The 25,420-nt window shown below is 41.5% G+C and overlaps 1 protein-coding gene across 1 annotated transcript in view; it reads right to left on the bottom strand.

Annotated features, from left to right (window-relative positions):
* Positions 1-25,420, bottom strand: part of MYO1D (myosin ID) — a 356,856-nt gene that overhangs the window by 206,195 nt on the left and 125,241 nt on the right. The window contains exons 11-14 of the mRNA XM_027519558.1: positions 22,205-22,375; positions 17,876-17,946; positions 11,029-11,103; positions 5,181-5,313 (exon numbers count right to left, since the gene is read on the bottom strand). Of these exons, the coding sequence (XP_027375359.1) occupies positions 5,181-5,313; positions 11,029-11,103; positions 17,876-17,946; positions 22,205-22,375 (450 nt within the window). The remainder of the gene's footprint in view (positions 1-5,180; positions 5,314-11,028; positions 11,104-17,875; positions 17,947-22,204; positions 22,376-25,420) is intronic.

The following is a 25,420-nucleotide window of genomic DNA, read 5'->3' as shown; positions in this document are numbered from 1 at the left end:
TTTCCCTATTCTCTCTTCAGCTTTGTCTTAACCAATGTTAAATCTATCCACTGAATTTTACATTTTAATTATTTAGCTTTTATTTCTATCAGTTACCTAGTCACTTGCTCTTAACTACTAGTTCTCGTATTTTTAGGACTTTCATTTCTTGAAACGCATTAAGCATTCTGGGAGTCTTTCTGATAATTCCATATAAGACATTTTCATGAGGCTACGGTTTAGTCTCACCTCCCTTGTGTCCTGTCTTGCTTCTTTATATGTGTGGTCGTCCTTTACTATGAACTGCTTTTTTTCCCTAGAACACCATCTGTGGAAGTTCTATTTCTTTAAGGTCTGGTATGAAGGTGGTTTCCTCTCTGCTCTCATCAGATGCCCAGGGGTAATACCAGACCTGGATGGACCACTTTAAATTGTTGGCTTCAGTCTTTTCAGGCCACCTAGGTATGAGTTTGGACTGCAAATCTCATCAAAGCGGCTTATGATTATTAATTCTCAAGGGAGGTTCACTCACCCCACTTGGCTCAGTGCCAAACTCCAAGGCAGTTTTCCTTCCCGACAGTAAGGGATTATTTCCGGAGCTAGCCCTTAGAGGAGGCAACCCTCTAGAGACCTAGCATCGTGCAGCTGGTGTATACATACTTGTGAGTGTGCACGTGGTTTGTAATCCCGTATGAGTCACCCTACTCTGAGCAGACCCTGGGCTTCCCTTCAAGGACCCAGTCTTGGACACCTATACTCAAAGGTACCCGCACTCAAAGGTACCCGCACTCAAAGGTACCCACTTCAACAACTGCCCACAGGGTGAAAGTGGCATGGTGCTCTCCTCACTTTCCCTTCACTCAGTTAATTTCTGCCTTCCCTCGGCACCCGGCCTACACATTCCTTGCTTTCTTGTTAGTTCATGACTGTATTCAGGAAGTTGGTTTTTTATAATTTACCTAACTTTCTGGTTGTTTTCAGTTGGTATTAAAGGCCACTTTGTTTACCCTATTGCCATCAAATGCATTGCTGCTGCTGCTGCTAAGGCGCTTCAGTCGTTGTCTAACTCTGTTCGACCCCCATAGACGGCAGCTCACCAGGCTCCCCCGTCCCTGGGATTCTCCAGGCAAGAACACTGGAGTGGGTTGCCATTTCCTTCTCCAATGCATGAAAGTGAAAAGTGAAAGTGAAGTCGCTCAGTCGTGCCCGACTCTTAGCGACCCCATGGACTGCAGCCTACCAGGCTCCTCCATCCATGGGATTTTCCAGGCAACAGTACTGGAGTGGGGTGCCATCGCCTTCTCCCATCAAATGCATTACTCACATGTATTTTAAAAATCTTCATGTTTATGTTCCTAGGTGAAACTCACCTCTAATTTCATTTTTTTACTGTTAACCTTGTACTAAGGTCATAGTAATCTCATAAAATAAATCGGGTAGTGGCTTCTCTTCTTCCCATCCTCCAAAACCATGTATGTATGATAGGAATTACTGGCTCCTTGAAGGATTTATAAAACTTATCTATAAAACCATCTGGGCCTGAAGTTCTTGGCAGAGTTGGAAGAAGGCAGACTTCTGATTAGTGATTCAGAATCTCTAAGGTTACTGATTCATTCAGGGTTTCTATTTCTTCTTGAGTGAATTTTGATAACATTATTCTAGAAAACTAGTGCTTCCCAGGTCGTGCTAGTAAAGAATCCTCCTGCCGATGCAGGAAACACAAGAGATTCGCGTTCAATCTCTGAGTTGGGAAGACCCCTTGGAGTTGGAAGTGGCACCCCACCCCAGTATTCTTGCCTAGAAAATTCTATGGGCAGAGGAGCCTGGCAGGCTACAGTACATGGGGCTGCAAAGAGTTGGACACGACTGAGCACACACACACATTCTATTATTAGAAAACTAATTTTGAAGATTCATTGGCATATAGCTGTTTGTAATACTCTGATGCTTTATTTTTTTTTACTCTTTTTTTTTTAACTCTGATGCTTTAAAAAATCTCTGTAATATAGAGGTTGTAACCTATTTTCATTCTGAATATTGTTTTCTCTCTTTAAAATCAATTTTTTAAAGGTCTAATTAATTTTTTGATCTATTACTTTTAGTTTTTGCTATTTAAAAATTATTTTCTCACTTTCTTTAGATTTTCCTTGGATTCCCTTTACTGACTTCTTGAATTGTATCTTATGTCATTTACTTTTGATCTTCTTTTTCTTTGTTTGTTTTTAATAAAGGCATAACAAGTGGGCCACTTTAGGAGTATTCTACTGATTCTGATAAATTCTTTGTCACGCAGTTTCACATACTTTGTAGTTTCCATTCAGATTTCTTCTTCAACCTGTGAGTTATTTAGGAGAACACTTTTTTAAAGTTCCCAAGCATATAAAAAAAAAAAACTGTTTAAAGGCTGGTTTTTATTTTACTTGTTGTGAGGATGGAGAATACATCTGTATATATATTTGTTAAAACAGTGAGACTTCTTTTGTGCTCTAGCTTATGGTCATTTCTTAAAAATGTTCTATGTATACTTGAAAGGAATATGTATTTCCTATCCCTTGGGTACAGAGATCTTTTGATTAAAGTTTAAATTTGGTTTTCAAAGCTTCTTCACTCTTGCTAAGGTTTTTGCTTGATCTATCAGTTTTTGGTAGAGGTGGTTTAATATCTCCCTCTAGAATTGTGAACTTGCCAATTTTGCCTTTTTTGCCTTTTACATTTTTCAGGGTCATCATCTTCTTTTTTTTTGCTTTTTAGAATTTAAGTACCATCATGGCTGTATTGTTAGGTACCTAGTTCAAAATGGCTTTATTGAGTATTTTCTTTTTATTATTACTAGTCTATCTGTATTTAATAGATTTCCCCCTTAAATTTTATGTTCTCTCACATTAATATTGCCTTCACCAGTTTTCTTGGGGGAGGGGCTTGATATGTCTTTATCTACCTTTTTGTTCTTAATCTTTCTGCAGAGTATTAATTAGCTATAATAACTCCTATGAACAACACAGCAAAACCTTGGTCTTATTGCAGGTTAAGTTCCAGACCACGGCAGTAACATGAACACAGCAATAGCGTGAGTCACATGAATTTTATGGTTTACTGGCTTTCTGGACTGACGGGTTGTCTCTATTCTTTGGCTTGTCCCTGCTCCCTTTCTCATTCCCTACCACTATACACACAGAGAGTGGGGAGCTGTAGCAGAGACTGCTAGGCTAGTTGCCTACCTCATATACAGTACATTTTTCCTACTTTGAAACGGAATACTTACTTCTAGCTGGGAGCAATGCTAACCAGAATGAAAGGCACTTCCCAGCTTCCCTGGCAACTAAGCACACCAAATGAGATGGAGCTAAAGTACTGTATGAGGCTTCCAGGAAGTCTCTTTAAAAAGGAAGAAGCTCCAGCTGCCATCTTGGACCAGGAGGACAGATGCCAAGCATTAAGATAGTAGAGCAGAAAGACAGAAGGAACCTGGATCTCTAACAGCCTTAGAGCTGGGATACCTTCTTCAGCACTTCATTTACACAGACAGAACTAAATGTCTCTTCTGTTTAATCCACTAATTTGGGGGTGGGGTGGGGTTTATTTGTTTAGCAGCTGAATGCAATTCTCCATACAGAAATGATAAATGGTCCTAGAATTTTTATTTAAAAAATGTAACACTGGGACTTCCCTAGTGGTCCAGTGCTTAGGAGTCTGGCTTCCAGTGCAGGGGACATGGGTTTGATACGCGGTCAAGGAACTCAGATCCCACATGCTACAGGGCAGCAAAGCCTATGCACTGTGACTGCTGAGCCTGCACTCTAGAGCCCATGAGCTGCACCTGCTGAGCCCGTGCACCGTAACTCCTGAAGCCCATGTGCCCCAGAGCCTGCAGCTCCAGAGCAAGAGAAGCCCCTCTGTGCTGCAACTAGGGAAAGCCTGCATGCCACAACGAAGAGCATCTGCATGCTGCAATAAAGACCCAGCACAGCCACAAATACATAAATGTTCATTTAACTACCAAATAGTGAAAATAAAAATGATTCTTTTCTAATTAACTTGAACATATTTTACAAACAATATATTACAAGGAATGTGTTTCATAAAGTACATTCTATAAAATTCGGCGTGCGACTCTCTTTCTCGTGTCCCATGCCTTTCTTCTAGGTTTTTTCTTGCTGGATGATGCAGGTTGAAGCTGACTTGCAGAGAAAAGCTGAGGGACAAGAGGAGGGGTCTTAAGGGTATTCAAGTCTACAGCCCTGGTAGCCTTAACCCTCTCTGCCTTTCTGGAGGTTTGATTATACAAGCCAACACACTGTTCTTATTTGTTGTCACCTGAGGTCAAAGAATCCTGACGAAAAGAACAGAAAGCTACTGAAGAGATGTATTCTTATGGCATTTGCCTAATTTATCCACAGTGAAGTAACCAAAAATAATATAGATTTAAATTTTTAGAGAGGAAGTTGATTAAAGAAAAAAAAAAAGATAAAAATGAAGAACAAAAAATACACTGGAAAAACACCAGGAGAGAAAGATAAAAATGAAGGAACTAAAAATAATGAGCCCCAGAATGCTGCCTAATTTATCAAACTCGTCAACAGCAGCAGTTAAGAGTAGAAATCTGTTCTTCAAGGGGAAAAAAACCTCAGACTAAAGTTATCAAACAGTATGAGGCCTCAAAGGAACAATAAAAAGCAGAAACGACTGCCCATAGTACATCTTTTCATTTCAACTATTAAAACAGCCTAAGGGCAACACTTAAATACTAAACTTCCTCTTAAAGCTCTATCTGTAATTTGTATTCAGATACAACATAAGGATGGTACGTGACAATTTAACTCAAGATTTTTTTTTTTTTAAAGCCAGGCCTTGTCTTCAGCACAGGGCTAAAATTTCTTTTATCAGGCACATACTATACCTGTAGTATACTGTTTTTATTTTTTTAAGATCACATATAAGACTTTCCCATTGATGACAACAATATAAAAGGCCTAAATTTAAGATCATTCATCTGGGACACAAACAACTGTTTCACCAGGCCATGGTAAAAAACAAACAAAACAGTATTAAGAATTACTATAACATTCATTTAAAATACATGTTCTTCAATTTGATTTACTATAGTTACCTAAAAAGCAAATACTATACATACCTTTCTCATTAACATATGTCAAGAGAGAATCCATGAAATAAAACGGGTATTTTAAAATGAAAGTAATTACCTTTGATGCAAGGTTGTCTACCAGAGCAATCATAGAATTCTTAAATAAGGTGGCAGCAGTCAGTGGTCTCTTGGTCACCTCGGTAATGCTCAGTTTGCCTTCAGGCCACATATTCTTCAGCACAGGATTTGAACTGAGAAGCACAGAAAGAGTGGCTTGAACGTTACATTCAAATAAGTGGATTAAGAATTGCTAAGCATTCCTGCTGAACTGTATCCTGGGAGCCACAATTGCACTGCAGACGCAACTCACTAGGCCTGATTGAAAGAATGATTTCACCTGGAAAATCAGGCTGAGAGTATAATGGCAGATACCACACCACAAAATGAGAAGATGTGTCTAAATCACGCCACCTTCGAAAAGTTCTTTAAATTTCTTTAAATGATTGCGTTGTTACTATTACGTAGGATATTCTGATGGTTTACACAGCTCTATACCATATACCTAAAATCAAATGGTTTTGGTGATTCTTACAAGAATGAGAACACATCATAAACAGGAAAATGATCTTCAAGGTCGTGTCAGAAATCAGGAAAGGGAAAGCATTTTTTAAAAAACTGGAGTATAATTGTTTTGCAATAATGTGTTAGTTTCTGCTGTACAACAAAGTGAATCAGCTATATGTATACAGATATCCCCTGCTCTTACACTTCCCTTCCACCCCAGCCCCATCGCACCCCTTTGGTCATCACAGAGCACCAAGCTGAGCCCGCTGTGTCACGCAGCAGCTTCCTGCCAGCCAGCTATTTTATACACACGGTAGTGTATGTCAGTGCCACTCTGTCCATTCATTCCACCTTCTCCTTCCCCTGATGGGCCCACACGTCTGCTCTCTCTGCGTCTCAAGAGAGTAGCTTTTAATTGACACAAACATGCATACGGTATACATCACAAAAAGCCAGGTCTCTCAAAAAATACAGATAGGAACAGAAAATAACCACTTTTACATCGTCTTCTCATAAACCCCTTTACTGCAGTTGAATTATGATCACATTTATAGGTAGTGCTGGCAGCTCCAATATTTTATTGATGTGACACTAAGATGGCTGCAATCCAATTCTTAAACTTCAGGCCAGTTTTCAGGCTAAAAGTGATATATTCCTTACTTGGCTCTGTGGAGATCTTTTTATAAACATGTACGGTGGTCTCGGCTCTGATTTTCTCCCTGTTTCATATGGGTGCTTTTGATTTTTTAAAAATTACTTTTTATTGGAGTATAGTGACTTACAATGTTATGTTGGGATTGACATTCACACACTACTATCTGTAACATAGATAACTAACAAGGACCTACTGTGTATAGCACAGGAAACTCTATTCAGTGCTCTGTAATGATCTATAAGGGAAAAAAAGTCTAAAAAAGAGCAGATATACGCATATATATAACTGATTCACTTTGCTGTATACCTGAAACTAACAGAACACTCGGTGCTTTTGATTTTAAAGTAATTGGAATTCAAAATGTTGCTTGTTTTCTGAAAACTTCTCTCATCAGACTTTTTTCTTTCTTAATTGGGGGTTGAGAATAGAAAAAAAAAAATAACTTAACATGGATCTTTTCTGCTAATTGTGTTTACTGCTGTCATCATTTTGCCCACTTTTCTTTCCCTGGCATAACATTGAGAAAATTGAGTTGGTTCCCCAAACATCTAGTAAACCTCTATACATAGAGGTTCTAAACATTAGTAGCAAACTGCCAGAAAGGACAAGAGCGAAGAAGATAAACAGTGAGGTGAAGACTGGCTAGGCTGTGAATGAAGGCAGAGAAATATTCCTGACCCTGACCGTTGCCAGCAAGCTGTGCCAACTGCCATCAAAATGCGGCTATAAAATAGTGCATGATCTGTGGTTCATGGACCCAGTTTTACTACATTATAGTCCTATTCCATAATTTTCCAAAGATAACATGCCAATAAAAATGACCACATAAATGTATATTGCTTTCCCTTAACTTTACCATTCCAATCTTTAGCAGAGAGAGAACTTGAGGCAATGGTTCTCAGTTTTTGGTGCCCATCGTGCCTGAATGCCCTTCTAACACCAAAGGAATATTAATAGAATTTTCAGGAAGTAGAGTGTGTGCACTTTGAAAATCCTGATGCATGTCAAAGACAGAAAGTCACTGTCTTTGGTCTATGCAGTTTCTATCCCCAGTTCCACTCTGCTCACTTTTGGCCTTGTTTAGACACTACCTAATGAATGAAGGGTGGCGTGAAAGTTGGAAATGAAGGAAATAAGATGTTTATTATTATTTCTTTATTTGGCTGTGCCAGCTCTTTGTTGTAGCATGTGGAATCTAGTTCCCTGACCAGGGAACATACTGGGCTTCCTGCATTGGGGGCAGGGATTCTTAGCCACTGGGCCACCAGGAAAGTCCCTATTATTATTATTATTATCATCAAACAGTAGAATTGATGTGTAATGAATCAAAATAGACAAGTTCAATTGTTTTCAAAGAGAAAGAACTTTGAGGTTGGTAAGTCAACATAATTTTCAAATATTTAAAAGAGCTTTTTCCTTAAAGGGGAAGCTTATTTATCCAGAAACTCAGTATGTGTAACAGAGAAGGCAGAACTTAGCTGGCTAATGAGAGAGAGGGAAGAGTGGCCTGTGCACCTGGCATGCCGCCTGTCTGCTTCCTGTCTCCTTCCCTTTACACACACACGAGCAAGCATACATGCATGTATACGCTCCAGAACTAGAGATCCAAGGATCACTCTTTAAACAGATATAAAGAAAGGATTAAAATTTACGGAGGTCATTTAGCCATGGAAGTATCAAAAAGTATCCAGAGGCAAAGGCAGCCCATTTAAATACTAAGAGGATAGTTTTAATCAAAATTATTTCAAGACTTTGCATCCCACTAGCAAGACCTTTCCTACTATGGCAATATATACAATAAGCTGCAACTGTTTTATGTTTTTATACCTTTGGCAAGACCATCCCTGCTGTGAAATGTCTTTAATTACTAGACTTATCTAAGTTCCTTTGTTCTGATTCCAGGCTTACCAAGCAACTAAGCATCCTTTGGATGATATTTTTCACTGTCAATTAATAAACTAGAGTTCTATTTAATTTCCTAGACAGGTTTCCAATAGGGAAGAAGAGCCTGGTAAACCAATGCAAGTGTTTCATATCACAAGACCCTTACGACTGTCTGATTGCTGGAAATAAGTCCATTCGCTCTGTTTCTGTGTTAGTCCTGTGAGCCGGGATTACCAGAATCCACCGCCAGAAGGTGGCACTGCTCTCGGTGAGCTGAACCTCTGGGCTTCCCGGGTGGGGCTAGTGGTAAACAACCTGCCTGCCAATGAGGGAGACGTTCAATCCCTGGGTCCTGAAGATCCTTTGGAGAGGGGCACAAAAACCCACTCCAGCACTCTTGCCTGGAAAATCCCACGGACAGAGGAGCCTGGTGGGCTGCAGCCCATAGGGTCGCAAAGAATCGGACATGACTAAAGCTCCTTAGCACACTTGTAGACAGCGAATGGCACCCTGTGCAGCCTCCTGGAACACAGCCCGACTGCCTCCTCTGGGCAACATGCCCTGACTTTGCCCCTGGACGACTGAGGCCGTTTTTCCAATTTGACTTTTTGACATTTTTTATACAGAGCAATGCCAGACTCTTTGGTTTCTCCCTCAAAATGAGTGCATCGTACCTGATAAACCACTTATTGAAACTCCTCTCTGAAAAGTCTCTCCTCCCCAGATTGGTTCTTACATGGATTCCCTCTCAGACCCCCACGCCTCTGTGCCTTTCTAGTGTTGATGGCTCTATCTCTGCTCCTGGAGGCTTCATCCACATAGACGAACCACTTTATAGCAAAACCTTTTGGAAAAAACGGTTGAAACCCACCGTCGCCTCATTCTCATTTTCTGTATTCTCTTGACCCACTTCTGTGAGACATCTGTCTTCATGACACTGTAAAGTCAGTGTTGTACTGACCTTCATGTTAGCAAATCCAGCGGTGAATCTTGTTCCTCACGTTACTCTGCTCTTGACAGTGTTTGGCACAGTTGATCATTTTTCCTTGGCCTGGCCACCCTGACACCGGATTCCTGGCTTCCTTCCTAACTCACAGGCATGCTCTCAGCTTCCTTTGCTAGTTCCTCCTTCCCTGCTTGACTCAAAATGGTGGAGTGTCTCAGGGATTCATCCTCCAATCTCTTGTCTCTCTTATTTTTTGTCTATGCTCACCCTAGATAACCTCAACCAGGACAATGGCTTTTAGTACCATCAACAGATGGGCCACCATGAATTTATTTCTCTGTTCCCGCCTTTACTCTTGAGTTTCAGATGCACGCGTACAATTGCCTATTTGGATGGATGTCCAGGACACACCTCCCACAAAACATATTCGAAGCGGTACTCTTTATTTCCCCCCAAAATGAGCACCTCCTCTGTCTTTCCCACAACCAAGCATCCCATCCCCCTTGTCTTTGACTTCTGTTTTTTTTCCCCATCACACATTCTATCCATCAGCAAATCTTGTTGGTTCTACTTTCAAAATATCACCCACTTGGACCATTTTCCATTTCTGTCACCACCATCCCCGTCTCAGCCTGGATCACTAAACCAGCCTCCTGCCTGGTCTCCCCAGGTTTACTCCCGCCCTTCACAATCTGGGTTTTACACAGCGCTTCCAGTGCTTTCTTTAGAACAGACATCATATCATCCATTCCAATGGCTTCCCGTTGTGCCTGGCTCATGGACTCTCTATGAGCTGGGCCTGTGGACCTCTCTGCAGTCATTCCTGACTGTTCTCCCCTCCCCTCACTGATTTTAGCCACACTGACCTTCCTGCGGTCAACACACCCAGGCTTGTCTCCACCTTAGCATCTTGGTGAGCTAGTCTTTCTCTCTCTTTGAATGCTGCCCCCCATACTCATGGTTTGCACCCGCACTTCACTCTGGGCTCAGTTCAAATGACCCTTCTTTTAAGGAGCCTTTTCCCACCACACTACCTGTAACACCTCCATGGCCCTTCTTGGTCTATACCCGCAATCTCTCACCTAACTTTGTTTTTCTTCATAGCACTTGACACTAGCTTAAAGTTCCATCTTTTATCATTAACTGTCATCTCCACTAGAATAAAAGACCTCAGGAGGGCAGGGACTTTGTCCAAGGTTTTTCAACAGCTGAATCCCAAGAGCACAGGGGAATGTGTGGCTCAGAGGTGCTCCATATATCTTTGATGACCTACTGGCCAGTGGGCTGAGCTGACTTAATACATGAGCAATGACACTTTAACCAAAAGAAGCAGTTGGCTAGGAAGCTTCTCTTCTTCATGAGCCTTCTTTCCAAAGAATCTGTACCAGATGTGAATTTGCTGTCCTTTGCTTGGCTTTATTTCTCCATGACTTTTTCACGTTTTCTTGGGTTGTGAGAAGATTCTATCCACTCTGCACTGATCACCACTGACGTGAGAGCCACTCTGTTATTAGGGTGGCCCCACGGCTGGAGGCAAAGACACTGTAGTGGGAATCAGAGTGTGTAAAGCTTTTGGCTGGTCCAGAGCTTACCTGACACCCTCCCATCACCACTGACCTGGCCTGGAGACTGCTGAGTACAATGGCAGGGACAAGAAGGATGGCAACAGTAAAGAGAGAAACCGAGGAAATCCAAGGGAAATTGAGGAACACTGTATTAGTAACAGGGTCCCTGCCCTAAGTTTACAGATTTTATCATCATAAAGTAACAGATGATTTCACTAAGTATGATCAAACAGAAGTATACAAATTGCCAGAAAACTCTTAAAACTGTCACACAGAAATAATCATGTGCATACATATTATGTAATATATGTCAGCAAGCTAAATATAAATATTAATAAAATTTTAATCCTACCTGTTATACATGAGGCGCTTGAAATCTTGAAATAAAGTGTCTTTGTTTTTGTCAATAAAACCAACGACAGAATACCTAGTTGAGACAAAAGAAACATGGAAAACACATTATTCACCAAGCAAGAGCCATTTCTAAGCTTTTCTAGAAGTCTACAAGCCTTTCTACTGTTAAATAATGCCATCAATCATGTATAAAGCTTGTCCACCCAGTTCTGAGTTAAAGAATATCAAATTTACCTACTCTGTAGACAGGGTGATGTTTCTGTCCCTCAAAAGGAGGGCAAACATCAGTGCCATCACTATGACTAAGATCATCACTCCACTGGTTTGTGGCTTACCTCGAGATGCTGACTTTTAAAAAGACAGCTGTGTGTGCCATCCCACATTCCTAAGATAAAAGCAAAACAGCAACGTACAGGATCTAAGAGCCTCATCCGTGGGGAGGTGAGATGACTTGCCTAAGGCTCGCTCACTGTGTTCAGGGTGGGAGAAAAGATCCAAGGAGAACTGCAAAGGATGGTAAGATTGGGATAAGCAGGAGAGAAAGAGGAAGGCAGATTATCCAGGGCAACATTAAACGAAGGCGTGGAAGCAGGCACATGCACGGAGTTGTTGGGAGGAAATGAAAAGGTCAGTGTTCATGGTGTGGAGGGTGGGATGTGAGTAAGGTCTCAAAGCTAAACTTGCAGCTGGTGGGCAAGGGGCTGCCCTGCTGCAGTCACTGGCATGGATCCAGAGGGAGTAAATCATGGGGGAGGGGGTAACAGTACAGGGTGATGCTGTGTGATCAAGACAGGCTAAGAGGTTAGGGAAATAGTAACTCAAGAGGTGGCTGCTCCCTATAGCTCTCCTATCTCGCCTGACTGTATTTTCTTCCTGGACAATCACATCACTGTAGACCAGCGGTCCCCAATCTTTTCGGCACCAGGGACTGGTTTTGTGGAAGACAATTTTTCCATGGGTGAGGGTAGGGGATGGTTTGGGGATGATTCAAGTGAATTACATTCATTGTGCATTCTATTTCTATTATTATTACATCAGCTCCACTTCAGATCATCAGGCATTAGACCCCAGAGGTTGGGGACCCTTGCTGCAGACAATTCTATGATCTCTAACTCTGATGCCTCACCAGTCTTATATTGTTCCAGCCGCTCATGTTTCATTCTGCAAGAAAGTTTCGTGCTGCCCACGGGCACAGTTTTAGGCCACCAGGTCCAAAATAATTTCCCTGCCTCCTCCAATCTTGGTCTTCTTCCTACTACCTTCAAGTCATTTTTGACTGAACCCTTAAAGTCACCTGACTCTTAATGTATCATCAGACCCTTACAATTCAAAGTCCTTATTCTGACCTTTTAGACTCATTGTGATTTGATCTTAATCTACTTTTCTAGGTGTCTCTACTTCTCTATGCCACCAAAAGGATACACTCCAGTCAAATAGGCTAAGGTGATAGTTCCTGAATCTTTCTAGCATCCTTCCCACTTTTTCCTAGAAAAATAATTCCTAGCACCTAATGATCAGCATCTGCCTATCTGGGTTTATCACACACAGTTAAAGGTATTTGCTTATTCTGAAAACACATGTTATTACTCATATGGAAATTATTTTCAACCATCTTTTGTTGTATCAATATATATATATATATATACAAATGTGTGTATGCATATACATCTACATGGGGCTGTCCTGCTCAGCTGGTAAAGAATCCGCCTTCTAGGCAGGAGACCCCAGTTTGATTCCTGGGTCGGGAAGATCCTGTGGAGAAGGGATAGGCTACCCACCCCAGTATTCTTGGGCTTCCCCAGTGGCTCAGATGGAAAAAAATCTGCCTGCAACACGGGAAACCTGGGTTTGATCCCTGGGTTGGGAAGATCCCCTGGAGGAGGGCATGGCAACCCACTCAAGAATTCTTGCCTGGAGAATTCCCATGGACAGAGGAACCTGGCGGGCTACAGTCCATGAGGTTGCAAAGAGTTGGACACGACTAAGCAACTAAGCACAGCATGCATATATATATATACATACACACACACACACACACACACACGTGTGTGTGTGTGCTAATACTGTGTGTTATTACACACACAACCCCACACATGTATGTATGCATCTTACATGGAAAGCTCTTTATGGGCAGGGACCATACTTTATAAAGTATTGGGCACACAGAAGACACCCAGTAAAAACCTAGAAAAGGGTTGAAAGGCTTAAGGAGAGACAGAAGGGGAATCGGCGGCATCACATATTCCTCTGTGGGGCCGGCTAGCTCTCTGGACGGGGAGTCTGGACACCTAGGTATTGTCTCAGCTATTCGTCAAGCTTGCTGTCTGATGCTGGGAAAGAATGGCACACACTCTGCATAAATGCCTCCATCTGTGAAACAGTGGCTGCCCCGCCTGGCCTCTAAGTCCAGCCCTGCAGCTATGCGGATCCAAGCTGTAAGAGGGCACCCGGTGAGTGTGGCCTGAGTGATCGGAGGCGGCCATCTGTATATCACTGGATCTTCCCTCTTCAGGATTCTGGAATCTGGAAATAGCACCAGAAAAAGTGGAATATTGTGCCATCCTGGCGCGAACGGCTAGTTTGACAGATGGGGGTAATAATTTTGAGCCATATTATTTTACGATTCTAGAGTTTTTTTTTTTAATTTTTTTTTAACTTTACAATATTGTATTGGTTTTGCCATACATCAACATGAATCCGCCATGGGTGTACATGTGTTCCCCATCCTGAACCCCCCTCCCACCTCCCTCCCCATACCATCCCTCTGGGTCATCCCAGTGCACCAGCCCCGAGCACCCTGTCTCATGCATCAAACCTGGACTGGTGATTCGTTTCACCTATGATAATTTACATGTTTCAATCCATTTCCCATATCATCCTGCCCTCGCCCTCTCCCACAGAATCAAAAAGACTGTTCTATACATCTGTGTCTCTTTTGCTGTCTCACATAGAGTTATTGTTGCCATCTTTCTAAATTCCATATATATGCGTTAGTATACTGTATTGGTGTTTTTCTTTCCGGTTTACTTCACTCTGTATAATAGGCTCCAGTTTCATCCACCACATCAGAACTGATTCATATATATTCTTTATAATGGCTGAGTAATACTCCATTGTGTATATGTACCACAGCTTTCTTATCCATTCATCTGCTGATGGACATCTAGGTTGCTTCCATGTCCTGGCTATTATAAACAGTGCTGCGATGAACACTGGGGTACACGTGTCTCTTTCCCTTCTGGTTTCCTCAGTGTGTATGCCCAGCCGTGGGATTGCTGGGTCATAAGGCAGTTCTATTTCCAGTTTTTTAAGGAATCTCCACACTGTTCTCCATAGTGGCTGTACTAGTTTGCATTCCCACCAACAGCGTAAGAGGGTTCCCTTTTCTTCACACCCTCTCCAGCATTTATTGCTTGTAGACTTTTGGATAGCAGCCATTCTGACTGGCTTGAAATGGTACCTCATTGTGTTTTTGATTTGCATTTCTCTGATAATGAGTGATGTTGAGCATCTTTTCATCTGTTTGTTAGCCATCTGTATGTCTTCTTTGGAGAAATGTCTCCAAATGTCTTAGTTCTTTGGCCCACTTTTTGACTGGGTCATTTATTTTCCTGGAATTGAGCTATAGGAGTTGCTTGTATATTTTTGAGATTAATTCTTCGTCCATTGCTTCATTTTTTATTATTTTCTCCAATTCTGAAGGCTGTCTTTTCACCTTGCTTATAGTTTCCTTTGTTGTGCAGAAGCTTTTAATTTTAATTAGGTCCCATTTATTTTTGCTTTTATTTTCCAATATTCTGGGAGGTGGGTCATAGAGGATCCTGCTGTGATTTATGTAGGAGAGTGTTTTGCCTATGTTTTCCTCTAGGAGTTTCTGGTCTTACGTTTAGATCTTTAATCCATTTTGAGTTTATTTTTGTGTATGGTGTTAGAAAGTGTTCTAGTTTCATTCTTTTACCAGTGGTTGACCAGTTTTCCCAGCACCTCTTGTTAAAGAGATTGTCTTTTCTCCACTGTATATTCTTGCCTCCTTTATCAAAGATAAGGTGTCCATACTCACGTGGATTTATCTCTGGGCTTTCTATTTTGTGCCACTGATCTATATTTCTGTCTTTGTGCCAGCACCATATTATCTTGATGATTGTGGCTTTGTAGTAGAGCCTGAAGTCAGGCAGGTTGATTCCTCCAGTTCCATTCTTCTTTCTCAAGATTGCTTTGGCTATTCGAGGTTTTTTGTATTTCCATACAAATTGTGAAATTATTTGTTCTAGTTCTCTGAAAAATACTGTTGGTAGCTTGATAGGGATTGCACTGAATCTATAGATTGCTTTGGGTAGTATACTCATTTTCACTATATTGATTCTTCAGATCCACGAACACGGTATATTTCTCCATCTATTTGTGTCCTCTTTGATTTCTTTCACCAGTGTTTTATAGTTTTCTATATATAGGTCTTTTGTTTCTTTAGGTAGATATATTCCTAAGTATTTTATTCTTTTCATTGCAATAGTGTATGGAATTGTTTCCTTAATTTCTCTGTTTTCTCATTGTTAGTGTATAGGAATGCAAGGGATTTCTGTGTGTTGATTTTATATCCTGCAACTTTACTATATTCATTGATTAGCTCTAGTAATTTTCTGGTGGACTCTTTAGGGTTTTCTATGTAGAGGATCATGTCATCTGCAAATATTGAGAGTTTTACTTCTTTCCCAATCTGGATTCCTTTTATTTCTTTTTCTGTTCTGATTGCTGTGGCCAAAACTTCCAAAACTATGTTGAATAGTAGTGGTGAGAGTCGGCACCCTTGTCTTGTTCCTGACTTTAGGGGAAATGCTTTCAATTTTTCACCATTGAGGATGATTCTAGAGTTTTAATTTAAATCAGGAACAGGTATTAAGTTTCTTCAAATGCCTCTTTGGCATTTAGAGAGATGATCATTTTCATTTTTTGTTGTTTAATCTCTGCCTGTAATGGGTTATGTGAATAGAATTCCCAGCATCAAAAATAAGGAGAAAGGAAAAGAGGGGACTTTAAACAAAAACCAGATAATAAGCAGTGTGGGTAGACAAAGCACGCTAAGTGTAGCAGACTGAAAAATGCCTCCCTTGAAAGACATGCTGTGCTGTGCTTAACCGCTCAGTCATGTCCGACTCTTTGTGAACCTATGGACTGCAGCCCGCCAGGGTCCTCTGTCCATGGGGATTCTCCAGGCAAGAATTCTGAGTGGGCTGCCATGCCCTCCTCCAGGGAATCTTCCCAATGCAGGGATCGAACCCAGGTCTCCTGCATTGCAGACAGACAGATTCTTTACCATCTGAGCCATCAGAGAAGCCTTGTCAAATTCCCTGGAAATTGTGAATATTACCTTGTATGGCAAAAGATGTGATTACATTGAGGAACCTGGGAGAAGAAATTCATCCCGTGTTATTCAGGTGGGCCTTAGATGCATTCACAAGTGTAGTTTTAAAACAGAAACAGAGGGAGATTTAATACAGACACCCCAAAGAGGAGGTGGCAATGTGACGATGGAGGCTGAGACTGGACTGATACAGCCACAAGCCAAGGAAAGCAGGCAGCCACCAGATGCTGAAGAAAGCAGGAAACAATCTTCCTCTAAAGCATTCAGAGTGTGGCCCTGCCAGCACCTAGATTTCGAACTTGTGGCCTCCAGAATGGGGTGTCCCTGATGGCTCAGATGGTAAAGAATCTGCCTGCAATGCAGGAGACCTGGTTCGATCCCTGGGTCAGAAGAGCCATGAAACAATACATTTCTATTGTTTTAAGCCACCAATTTGTGGTCGTTTTTCATAGAAACCCTAGGAAACTAAAAGACTAAGGAAGTTATATGTTTTTAGTTTTATTTTCTTACCAATTTCTACTTTTATCATACTGTAGCCAGAAAATGTAGCTTGTGAGAATTTTACTTTTTTGAATAATATGTGAAAAATCATATGGGAAAACTGGTTTTTGCTCATATAGTTACCCAACTACCAGTAGTTCTTCATGTATAGTGATGACTCTCACTTCTGGGCCTGTATGCCTGCTGTCTCTCTGCTTGGAATGCCCTCTCATCTCCTTCTCTTCCTAATTCTGTCTTCCAACTAAGCCTCTTTTACTTTCTAGACTCATCTGGAATATCACTTCCTTCAAGGCTTGGCTACACTCCTCACTGTGGGTTAATTATTCTTCCTCAGTGTTCCCACAAGGCTTTTCCCTGGTGGCTCAGTGGTAAAGAACCCACCTGCCAATGCAGGAGATGTGGGTTCAATCCCTGGGTCAGGAAGATCTCCTGGAGAAGGAAATGACAACCCACTTCAGTGTTCTTGCCTGGGAAATCCCATGGACAGAGGAGGCTGGCGGGCTACAGTCTATGGAGTGGCAAAGACTTAGTGACTAAACAGCAAACAGCAGTGTTCCCATAACGCCTTGTGTTTCTCCAGTTTAACCCTTTCCATTCTTCATTATAATGACTTATCATGTATCTGCCTGTATCCTCCACTAAGCTGCTAGCGTCATCAGGGCATAGTCCATGTTACTCATCTTTCTATCCCAATTCCTAACATACTTCCATGGTTTATTTAACCATCAGTTGATGCTGACCGAATGTCAACTATGCCAGAAACTGTGGATGGCCACACATGATGTGTCTTTAACAAATGTTTGAAAAGCAAGGAATGAATGAAGCTATGCCAATGTTTTAAATGAAGAAATTAAAATATATTGGCATCAGAAATGGCTGGAAAATGCAAACGAACAGGAAAAAAATTTCTATTTCCCTTAACTGTATCTTCTGCAGTGAGGCTGCATGCAAACCACCACGTCAGGCACCAGAGTGAGATACTCACACCACGTCCCCTGCATAATGTCGAATTCGAAAATCTCGATCAAACTCCAGGATTTTGTCCGAGGCGCAGAGCTAAGAAATCAAGAAGGAAGGAGATGACCTTGAAAATAGACATTTTAAGTTTTCTAAAACTATATTCCAACTTAATAGGAGAAGTTAATCATGTCACAAATCACGATATCATTATGAACGAAGTCCCAGTGTGTGGGGGTTTATTTATTTTGGCAAATGTGGTAAAGATTGAGAACTTTCCCCCACAAAGTGCACAGAGCCAGACTGCATTTCCTGGCCACCTTGGTGACTGGGAATGGCTAGGTGACCAAGCTCTGCACAATGGAAGGTGAGTGTGAGGGGATAAGGCTCTTCAAGGTCAAAGCTGGTAAGAAGCGGGTGACTCTCCTCTGTACTTTCTTCTCAACTCCCACTAGTTGGATGCAGAGAAGGATGGTCCTGAGGGGATGGAAGAGCCTGAAGATGGGAGAAGTCTGGGACCCTGGGAGAGAAATAGACTTCTGCTGTCTATGACACTTAAATCTCCACTGTTAACACAGCCCAGCCAACCTTGACTGATAGAGCCTCTCTCCTCCATGTCCCACTTAAAGAAGACCATTTTGAGGATTTGCCATCTTCTATGCATGGATATCTCATTCAATACTCACAACTGATATTTAAACTAAGGATTATGGATTCTCTTTTACATACATGAAAACTAAGCCTCAGACAGGTTAGGTAACTGGCCCAAGGTCCTGTAGCTGATAAGCAGTAGCTCTGGGAAGAGTTCTTGGGACCAAATGCCATGTCTGTACTCTGCTATGTATACGTCAGCCTGGCTCACCGTCTTCTGCTAAGCTGGGACTCCAGGTCTACCACTTCACAGAAGATCAACCTTCTGTAGCTGTTTCTCACTGAAGAGGACCTCTCTGAGAAGGCAGTTTTTATAGAGCCCTGGATCTCTATAAGTTTCTGCAATTTCCTTATTACAGAAGCACGTAGATTCTTTGACCACCCTATAAAGGATCACTTGATATCCTTTAGGTTCAAAAGCGGATGTTTAAGAATCCGTAACTATTGGGACTTCCCTGGCAGTCCAGTGGTTAAGACTTCACTTTCCAATGCAGGAGATGTGGGTTTGATCTCTGGTTGGGGAGCTAAGATTACACAGTGCCTCACAGCCAAAAAACAAACAAACAAACAAACATAAAACAGAAGCAATATAAAGACTTTAAAAATGGTCAACATTAAAAAAAAAAAAAAGAATCCGTAAGCATTGAGTATGGTTACGTAGAAACATCACTTGGCTTGTCATGCTAGATAACAAACAACCCCAACCAGGATGGTGGGTTCTCTATGGATGTAGACTGTTAAGGGAATACTTAGTCTATTAATTCAAATTAATAATTAAAGGAAGTTAGAGTCAGACTTCTGAGGTTGCAGTCTTGTCTCTACCATCTACATGCTTTGTTTCCTTCAGTAATCACTTATTGTAGAGTTGTTCTAGAGGTTAAACCAACTGTGGAGAACAAAGCATCTAACATTCAGAGGGGTCTCTGAAATATTTAATTCCTCTCTCCTTCCCTCTCTCTTATCAACCACTTTTACAAAACCCTTCTACTTATAAAACTCCCAAAGGAAAAAGACTCAAGAGACATCTATACTAATTGAATATTCTTACATTTAGATACTGCAAATTCTTAACTGATCTAAACATAGAACTTTTTAGATTTTTCTTTACTTTAAAAAAAATAAGACCTATTTATCATTCAACTTTACATGTTAACAATACTTTTAACAGTAATTTTATAGTTTATTGGATCATCTGTCTGCCTCTGCATGATAATTTTAATACATGACAAACAGTTTAGCCCCTAAATAAACACAAGCCAGAAACCTCTTCTTTAACCTGCCAATAAAAGTAGTTAATCATTAGTAATCAATAATGAATTAAAATACCTGCTGTGACATACAGGATAATAGCATTTATTTAACAGAAAGGTTCACAGTGATGAAAATATCCTGACAGCTTGGTTATTTCATTTCTTTCATTCATTAGGCAAAAATCCCAGAAAAGAACACAAAAAATTTCCATTTCAAGATATGTCTGAGAGATGCTGCTGCTGAGGGAGAAAGGAGCCACCTGGTCTGAGAGTTGGGAAAACCTGGGCTCCCACAATAAAAAAAAGAAAAGAAAATTTCCATCTTCACAGATAAATTACTACTTAGCCTTTCAAGTCAGTAGTTAGTGCTTAAAAGTACTGCATGAACAGCTTCTACTTTAAATATTTGGTTGATACATTCAGGTACATAAATGGCCAAGGTGAAACATAACAAAATGAAGCGATTCCTCATGTGAGAATCATAGTTGTTTATCTAATCATATGGAGAGTTGCCTGTTTTAGTTCAGAATTCAACATTTCCTAAGATTTTTTTGGTATGATCATGACCAATTCAATTTGATAAACAAGGATTGTCTACCATCTGGTAGACATAATACAAGGCGAATCTCCAAAGTCTGAATTATTATTATAAAGAACATTTTTTACCCAGCCCCTCAGAGATGGGACACTTGCCCCTGTCACTGTGCCATCTTTAAAAGTATCACTCTAAATAATTCATGTGGCTTCTAACTTTGCTTACTGTTCTGTCCCCAGCCGTCAGGATTGTACCTGGAAAACGAGAGGCACTTATTCAGTATTTGTGTTATAAACGGGAAATGACTGGAGGAATAACTGTAGCTGGAACCCTAATGTCAAAGATCAGACTATAGGGACTTTCCTGGTGGCCCAGAGGTTAAGACTCCGTGCTTCCAATGCAGGGGGTGTAGGTTCAATACCTGGTCAGGGAACTAGATTCCACATGCCACGCAGTGTGGCCAAAAGTAAAAATTAAAACAAAGATAAGACCATACTATCTGAAAGCTAACCTACAGCAGGCTACACATTAGTCTTCAGTAACAGACCAAAGAGAATGTCTTGGAAATAAACTGGTCTAAAATAAATATCAGCCAGTAATCTATTTCTTGACGATTTATGCTTTCTCTAGTTAACTGTGGAATCTTACTGTTCTAATTACATAATGTCAAAAGGGACAAAGTTAGAATATAGATTTATTCATACTAAAAAATGTCATAGATTTACACGGAATTATGGAGGAGCAGAAACGTTTGCCTCTTTCTTCCTGGAAGCGAAGAAGCACGGGGCCTGTTTCTCCTTCAGCTTATGGTTGCTGGACAAGCCTGTATTTATAGGGAACACCTAGGGATGATGGTATGTCTCTCCTAGGACAAATATCATGGCGAACATATCATACGCAAGGCGCAGCACAAAGGTCTGATAACCACAACTGCCACCAGTTATCATAGAAGTATGATCTGTTTGTAACATTTTTAGAATGTGAAAAATAGGGAGTTAAAAAGGTCACCCATTTATTTAAGGAATGAGTGTCCTTGTAACATGAGAATTTCAGCTAGAATTTCTCGTTTTCAAGAAAGTCACATAGTCTCACATAGAGCAGAGCACATATACTATATTTTTATAACTGAGGATTACAGTAAAAAGTCATGAACAAAAGCTATTTTCAGTGCCATAGTTATCGGATGCAGGGGCAAAATTCTAGCACATGAACAAGGTCTCTGTACCTATTGGTTATAAATGACATCATGCTTTCTAAACAATTGTGTTCATTTTTCCTATTTCTAGCAAATTGAGTAGTCTAGAGTGCCCTCTCCTGGACATTATGATTTTTATCAATCACACCATCCCATAAAGAAGGCTGAGCACCAAAGAATTAATGCTTTTGAACTGTGGTGCTGAAGAAGACTCTTGAGAGTCCCTTGGACAACAAGGAGATCAAATCAGTTGATCCTAAAGGAAATCAACCCTGAATATTCATTAAAAGGACTGATGCTGAAGCTCCAATACTTTGGCCACCTGATGCAAAGGGCTGAGTCATTAGAAAAGACCCTGATGCTGGGAAAGATTGAAAGCAGGAGAAGGGGATGACAGAAGATGAGATGGTTGGATGGCATCACTGACTCGATGGACATGAGTTTGAGCAAGCTCCGGGAGATGGTGAAGGACAGGGAAGCCTGGAGTGCTGCAGTCCATTGGGTCGTAAAGAGTTGGATGTGACTGAACAACATCATCATCATCATCCCAGTAAACCAGAGAAGCAGAATTTATCCACAGCAATACATCATTTCAGGGATGTTTAGAGCCTTTCATACTCGTGTGGACATTCTTGTACCCCAACATAAAAATTCATTTGATTCTGTCAAACAATGAGGAAAATTGTACAGATCAAAATGAGAGGATGTGCTCATTATACACGGTACCTTGCGGCTGGAAAAATGGCCGTGCTTGCCCAGTTTGCTGTTAAGTGCTTCTAGGAACATTTCATCAGTGACTTTGCCGACGTTCATGCAGGCGTCATCCAGGATGGCAATGATCCCCTTGTGCTGCTGCTCCACCAGGTCCACAATGATCTGATTGTTGAAGTAATCAATCTGGAGGACACAGCAAAGAGCCAGTTACAAACGGGACGGGAACCAGGTGCAACACCAACGCCTCCACGGGTATCAGGAGTTCAAGTCACTCTGATGTCAAATATGTAAATCACAATTAATGAGGCTTCCCTGGTGGCTCAGACAGTAAAGAATCGGCCTGCAATGCAGGAGACATGGGTTCGATTCCTGGGTTGGGAAGATCCCCTGGAGAAGGAAATGGCAACCCACTCCAGTGTTCTTGCCAGGAGAATCCCATAGACAGAGGAGCCTGGCAGGCTACAGTTCACGGGGTCACAAAGAATGGGACATGACTGAGCGACTAAAACCTTCAATGCTAAAATGAGTACATGTTTTAGCAGAGGTTTTTTAAAAGATGCATTTATTGACTTTGTATCATAAAACATTTTGTCTTGGGAGTTCCCCGGGGGTCTAGCGGTTAGGATTTCGCACTTTTCACTGCCATGGCCCTGGTTCAATCCCTGGTCAGGGAACTGAAATCCCACAGGCTGCAGAGCTTGGTCAAAATTTTTTAAAAATTGCCTTAAATGAACACAGTAAGTCCCCTACAAATGAATGAGTTCCATTCTCAGAGTGTGTTTGTAAGTCCAACAAAGTTAACCGAGGTACCCAGCTAACACAATCAGCTATATAGGTTGTACTGTAATAGGTTCATAATATTCTTCACATAAATACTACACACATAAAAAAATGAGCAAACACAAAAAATAAAGATTTTTCACCTTATAGTACAGTACCTTGAAAGTATAATAGTACAATAGCTGGCACACAGGGGCTGGCATGAACGTCTGCATTTTTAAAAGTTTGCAACTTGAAGGTTTGTATGGAGGGGACTTACCGTACAGCTCAAGGTGAAAATTATAAAGTAGATAATGTTTCTTCCTTCACCAAGTCTTATTTTAATCCTGTCTTCATACACTGCACCTAACCTTACTCCCCATACTCTCAATCTGTTGGCTGTTAATCACAAGACCCATATTCCACTGTGCTGTGCTGAGTCACTCAGTTGTGTCCCAACTCTTTGTGACCCCATGGACTGTGGTCCGCCAGGCTCCTCTGTCCATGGGGATTCTCCAGGCTAGAATACTGGAGTGGGTTGCCATGCCCTTCTCCAGGGGATTTTCCCAAGCCAGGGGTCGAACCTAGGTCTCCCGCATTGCAGGCGGATTCTTTACTGTCTGAGCCACCAGGGAAGCCCCCATATTCCACTGCTGCTGCTGCTGCTAAGTCACTTCAGTTGTGTCCGACTTTGTGCGACTTCATAGACGGCAGCCCACCAGGCTCTGCCATCCCTGGGATTCTCGAGGCAAGAACACTGGAGTGGGTTGCCATTCCTTCTCCAATGCATGAAAGTGAAAAGTGAAAATGAAGTCGCTCAGTCGTGTCCGACTCTTCGAGACTCCATGGACTGAAGCCTACCAGGCTCCTCCATCCATGGGATTTCCCAGGCAAGAGTACTGGAGTGGGTTGCCATTGCCTTCTCCGCCATATTCCACTTAGTCAGTTCAGTTCAGTCGCTCAGTCGTGTCCGACTCTTTGCGACCCCATGAATCACAGCATGCCAGGCCTCCCTGTCCATCACCATCTCCCGGAGTTCACTCAAACTCATGTCCATGGAGTCGGTTATGCCATCCAGCCATCTCATCCTCTGTCGTCCTCTTCTCCTCCTGCCACCAATCCCTCCCAGCATCAGAGTCTTTTCCAATGAGTCAACTCTTTCCATGAGGTGGCCAAAGTACTGGAGTTTCAGCTTTAGCATCATTCCTTCCAAAGAAATCCCAGGGCTGATCTCCTTCAGAATGGACTGGTTGGATCTCCTTGCAGTCCAAGGGACTCTCAAGAGTCTTCTCCAACACCACAGTTCAAAAGCATCAATTCTTCGGCACTCAGCCTTCTTCATAGTCCAACTCTCACATCCATACATGACCACAGGAAAAACCATAGCCTTGACTAGATGGACCTTTGTTGGCAAAGTAATGTCTCTGCTTTTGAATATGCTGTCTAGGTTGGTCATAACTTTCCTTCCAAGGAGTAAGAGTCTTTTAATTTCATGGCTGTAGTCACCATCTGCAGTGATTTTCAAGCCCAGAAAAATAAAGTCTGACACTGTTTCCACTGTTTCCCCATCTATTTCCCATAAAGTGGTGGGACCGGATGCCATGATCTTCGTTTTCTGAATGTTGAGCTTTAAGCCAACTTTTTCACTCTCCTCTTTCACTTTCATCAAGAGGCTTTTTAGCTCCTCTTCACTTTCCACTAGGTGCCCACAAATAACCTGGAAGTAGTACTTGATACCTAACTTGATGAAGTTAAGGTACTACACAGAACTTGCATTTTTAGTTACATGACCCTGGCTGACCAAAATGCAGAGTGTCTCCTCCAGTTTCCCAAAAGTTAAAAAGCATATATGGATCTAACACAGTTTTTCAGGGTACAATATAAAAATTTTAATTATCAGATATAAGGATCCATAAAGAGTAAGAATACACTTTTCATTTGCTTCCACAAGCTGAAAATAAAGTTATAAACAACTTCTGAATCTTTCTCTACTTCAAGACATACAAGGTATGTATAATAATCCTCTTCTACACCTGTTTCTTCTGATCAAAGTGTGAAAGTGTTAGTCACTCAGTCATGTCCAACTTTTTGCAACCCCATAGACTGTAGCCCACCAGGCTCTTCCATCCATGGAGTTTTTCAGGCAAGAATACTGGAGTGGGTTTCAATTTCCTCCTCCAGGGGATCTTCCTAACCCAGGAATCGAACCTGGGTCTGCACTGCAGGCAGATTTTTTATTGGCTGAGCCACCAGGGAAGCCTGTTTATCCTGACAGCTTGCAGCATATTTATCACTAGACTCCGAGAGAAAGCACGCATGGGCCTGACTCAGGCAAGCTGTGCATCACGTGAAGATGGGCAGTCTATGCACTTTAATCCCGTGTGTTGATACGTCCCTGATCATTCAGGAGGTACCTGATCTGAGAGTTGTTTCCATTACCCTCTCTAAAATTGACACACTCACAATAGA

Source organism: Bos indicus x Bos taurus, chromosome 19 (assembly GCF_003369695.1).
Source record: "Bos indicus x Bos taurus breed Angus x Brahman F1 hybrid chromosome 19, Bos_hybrid_MaternalHap_v2.0, whole genome shotgun sequence".
Lineage (NCBI taxonomy): Eukaryota > Metazoa > Chordata > Mammalia > Artiodactyla > Bovidae > Bos > Bos indicus x Bos taurus.
This window is presented reverse-complemented; position numbering and strand designations above follow the sequence as displayed.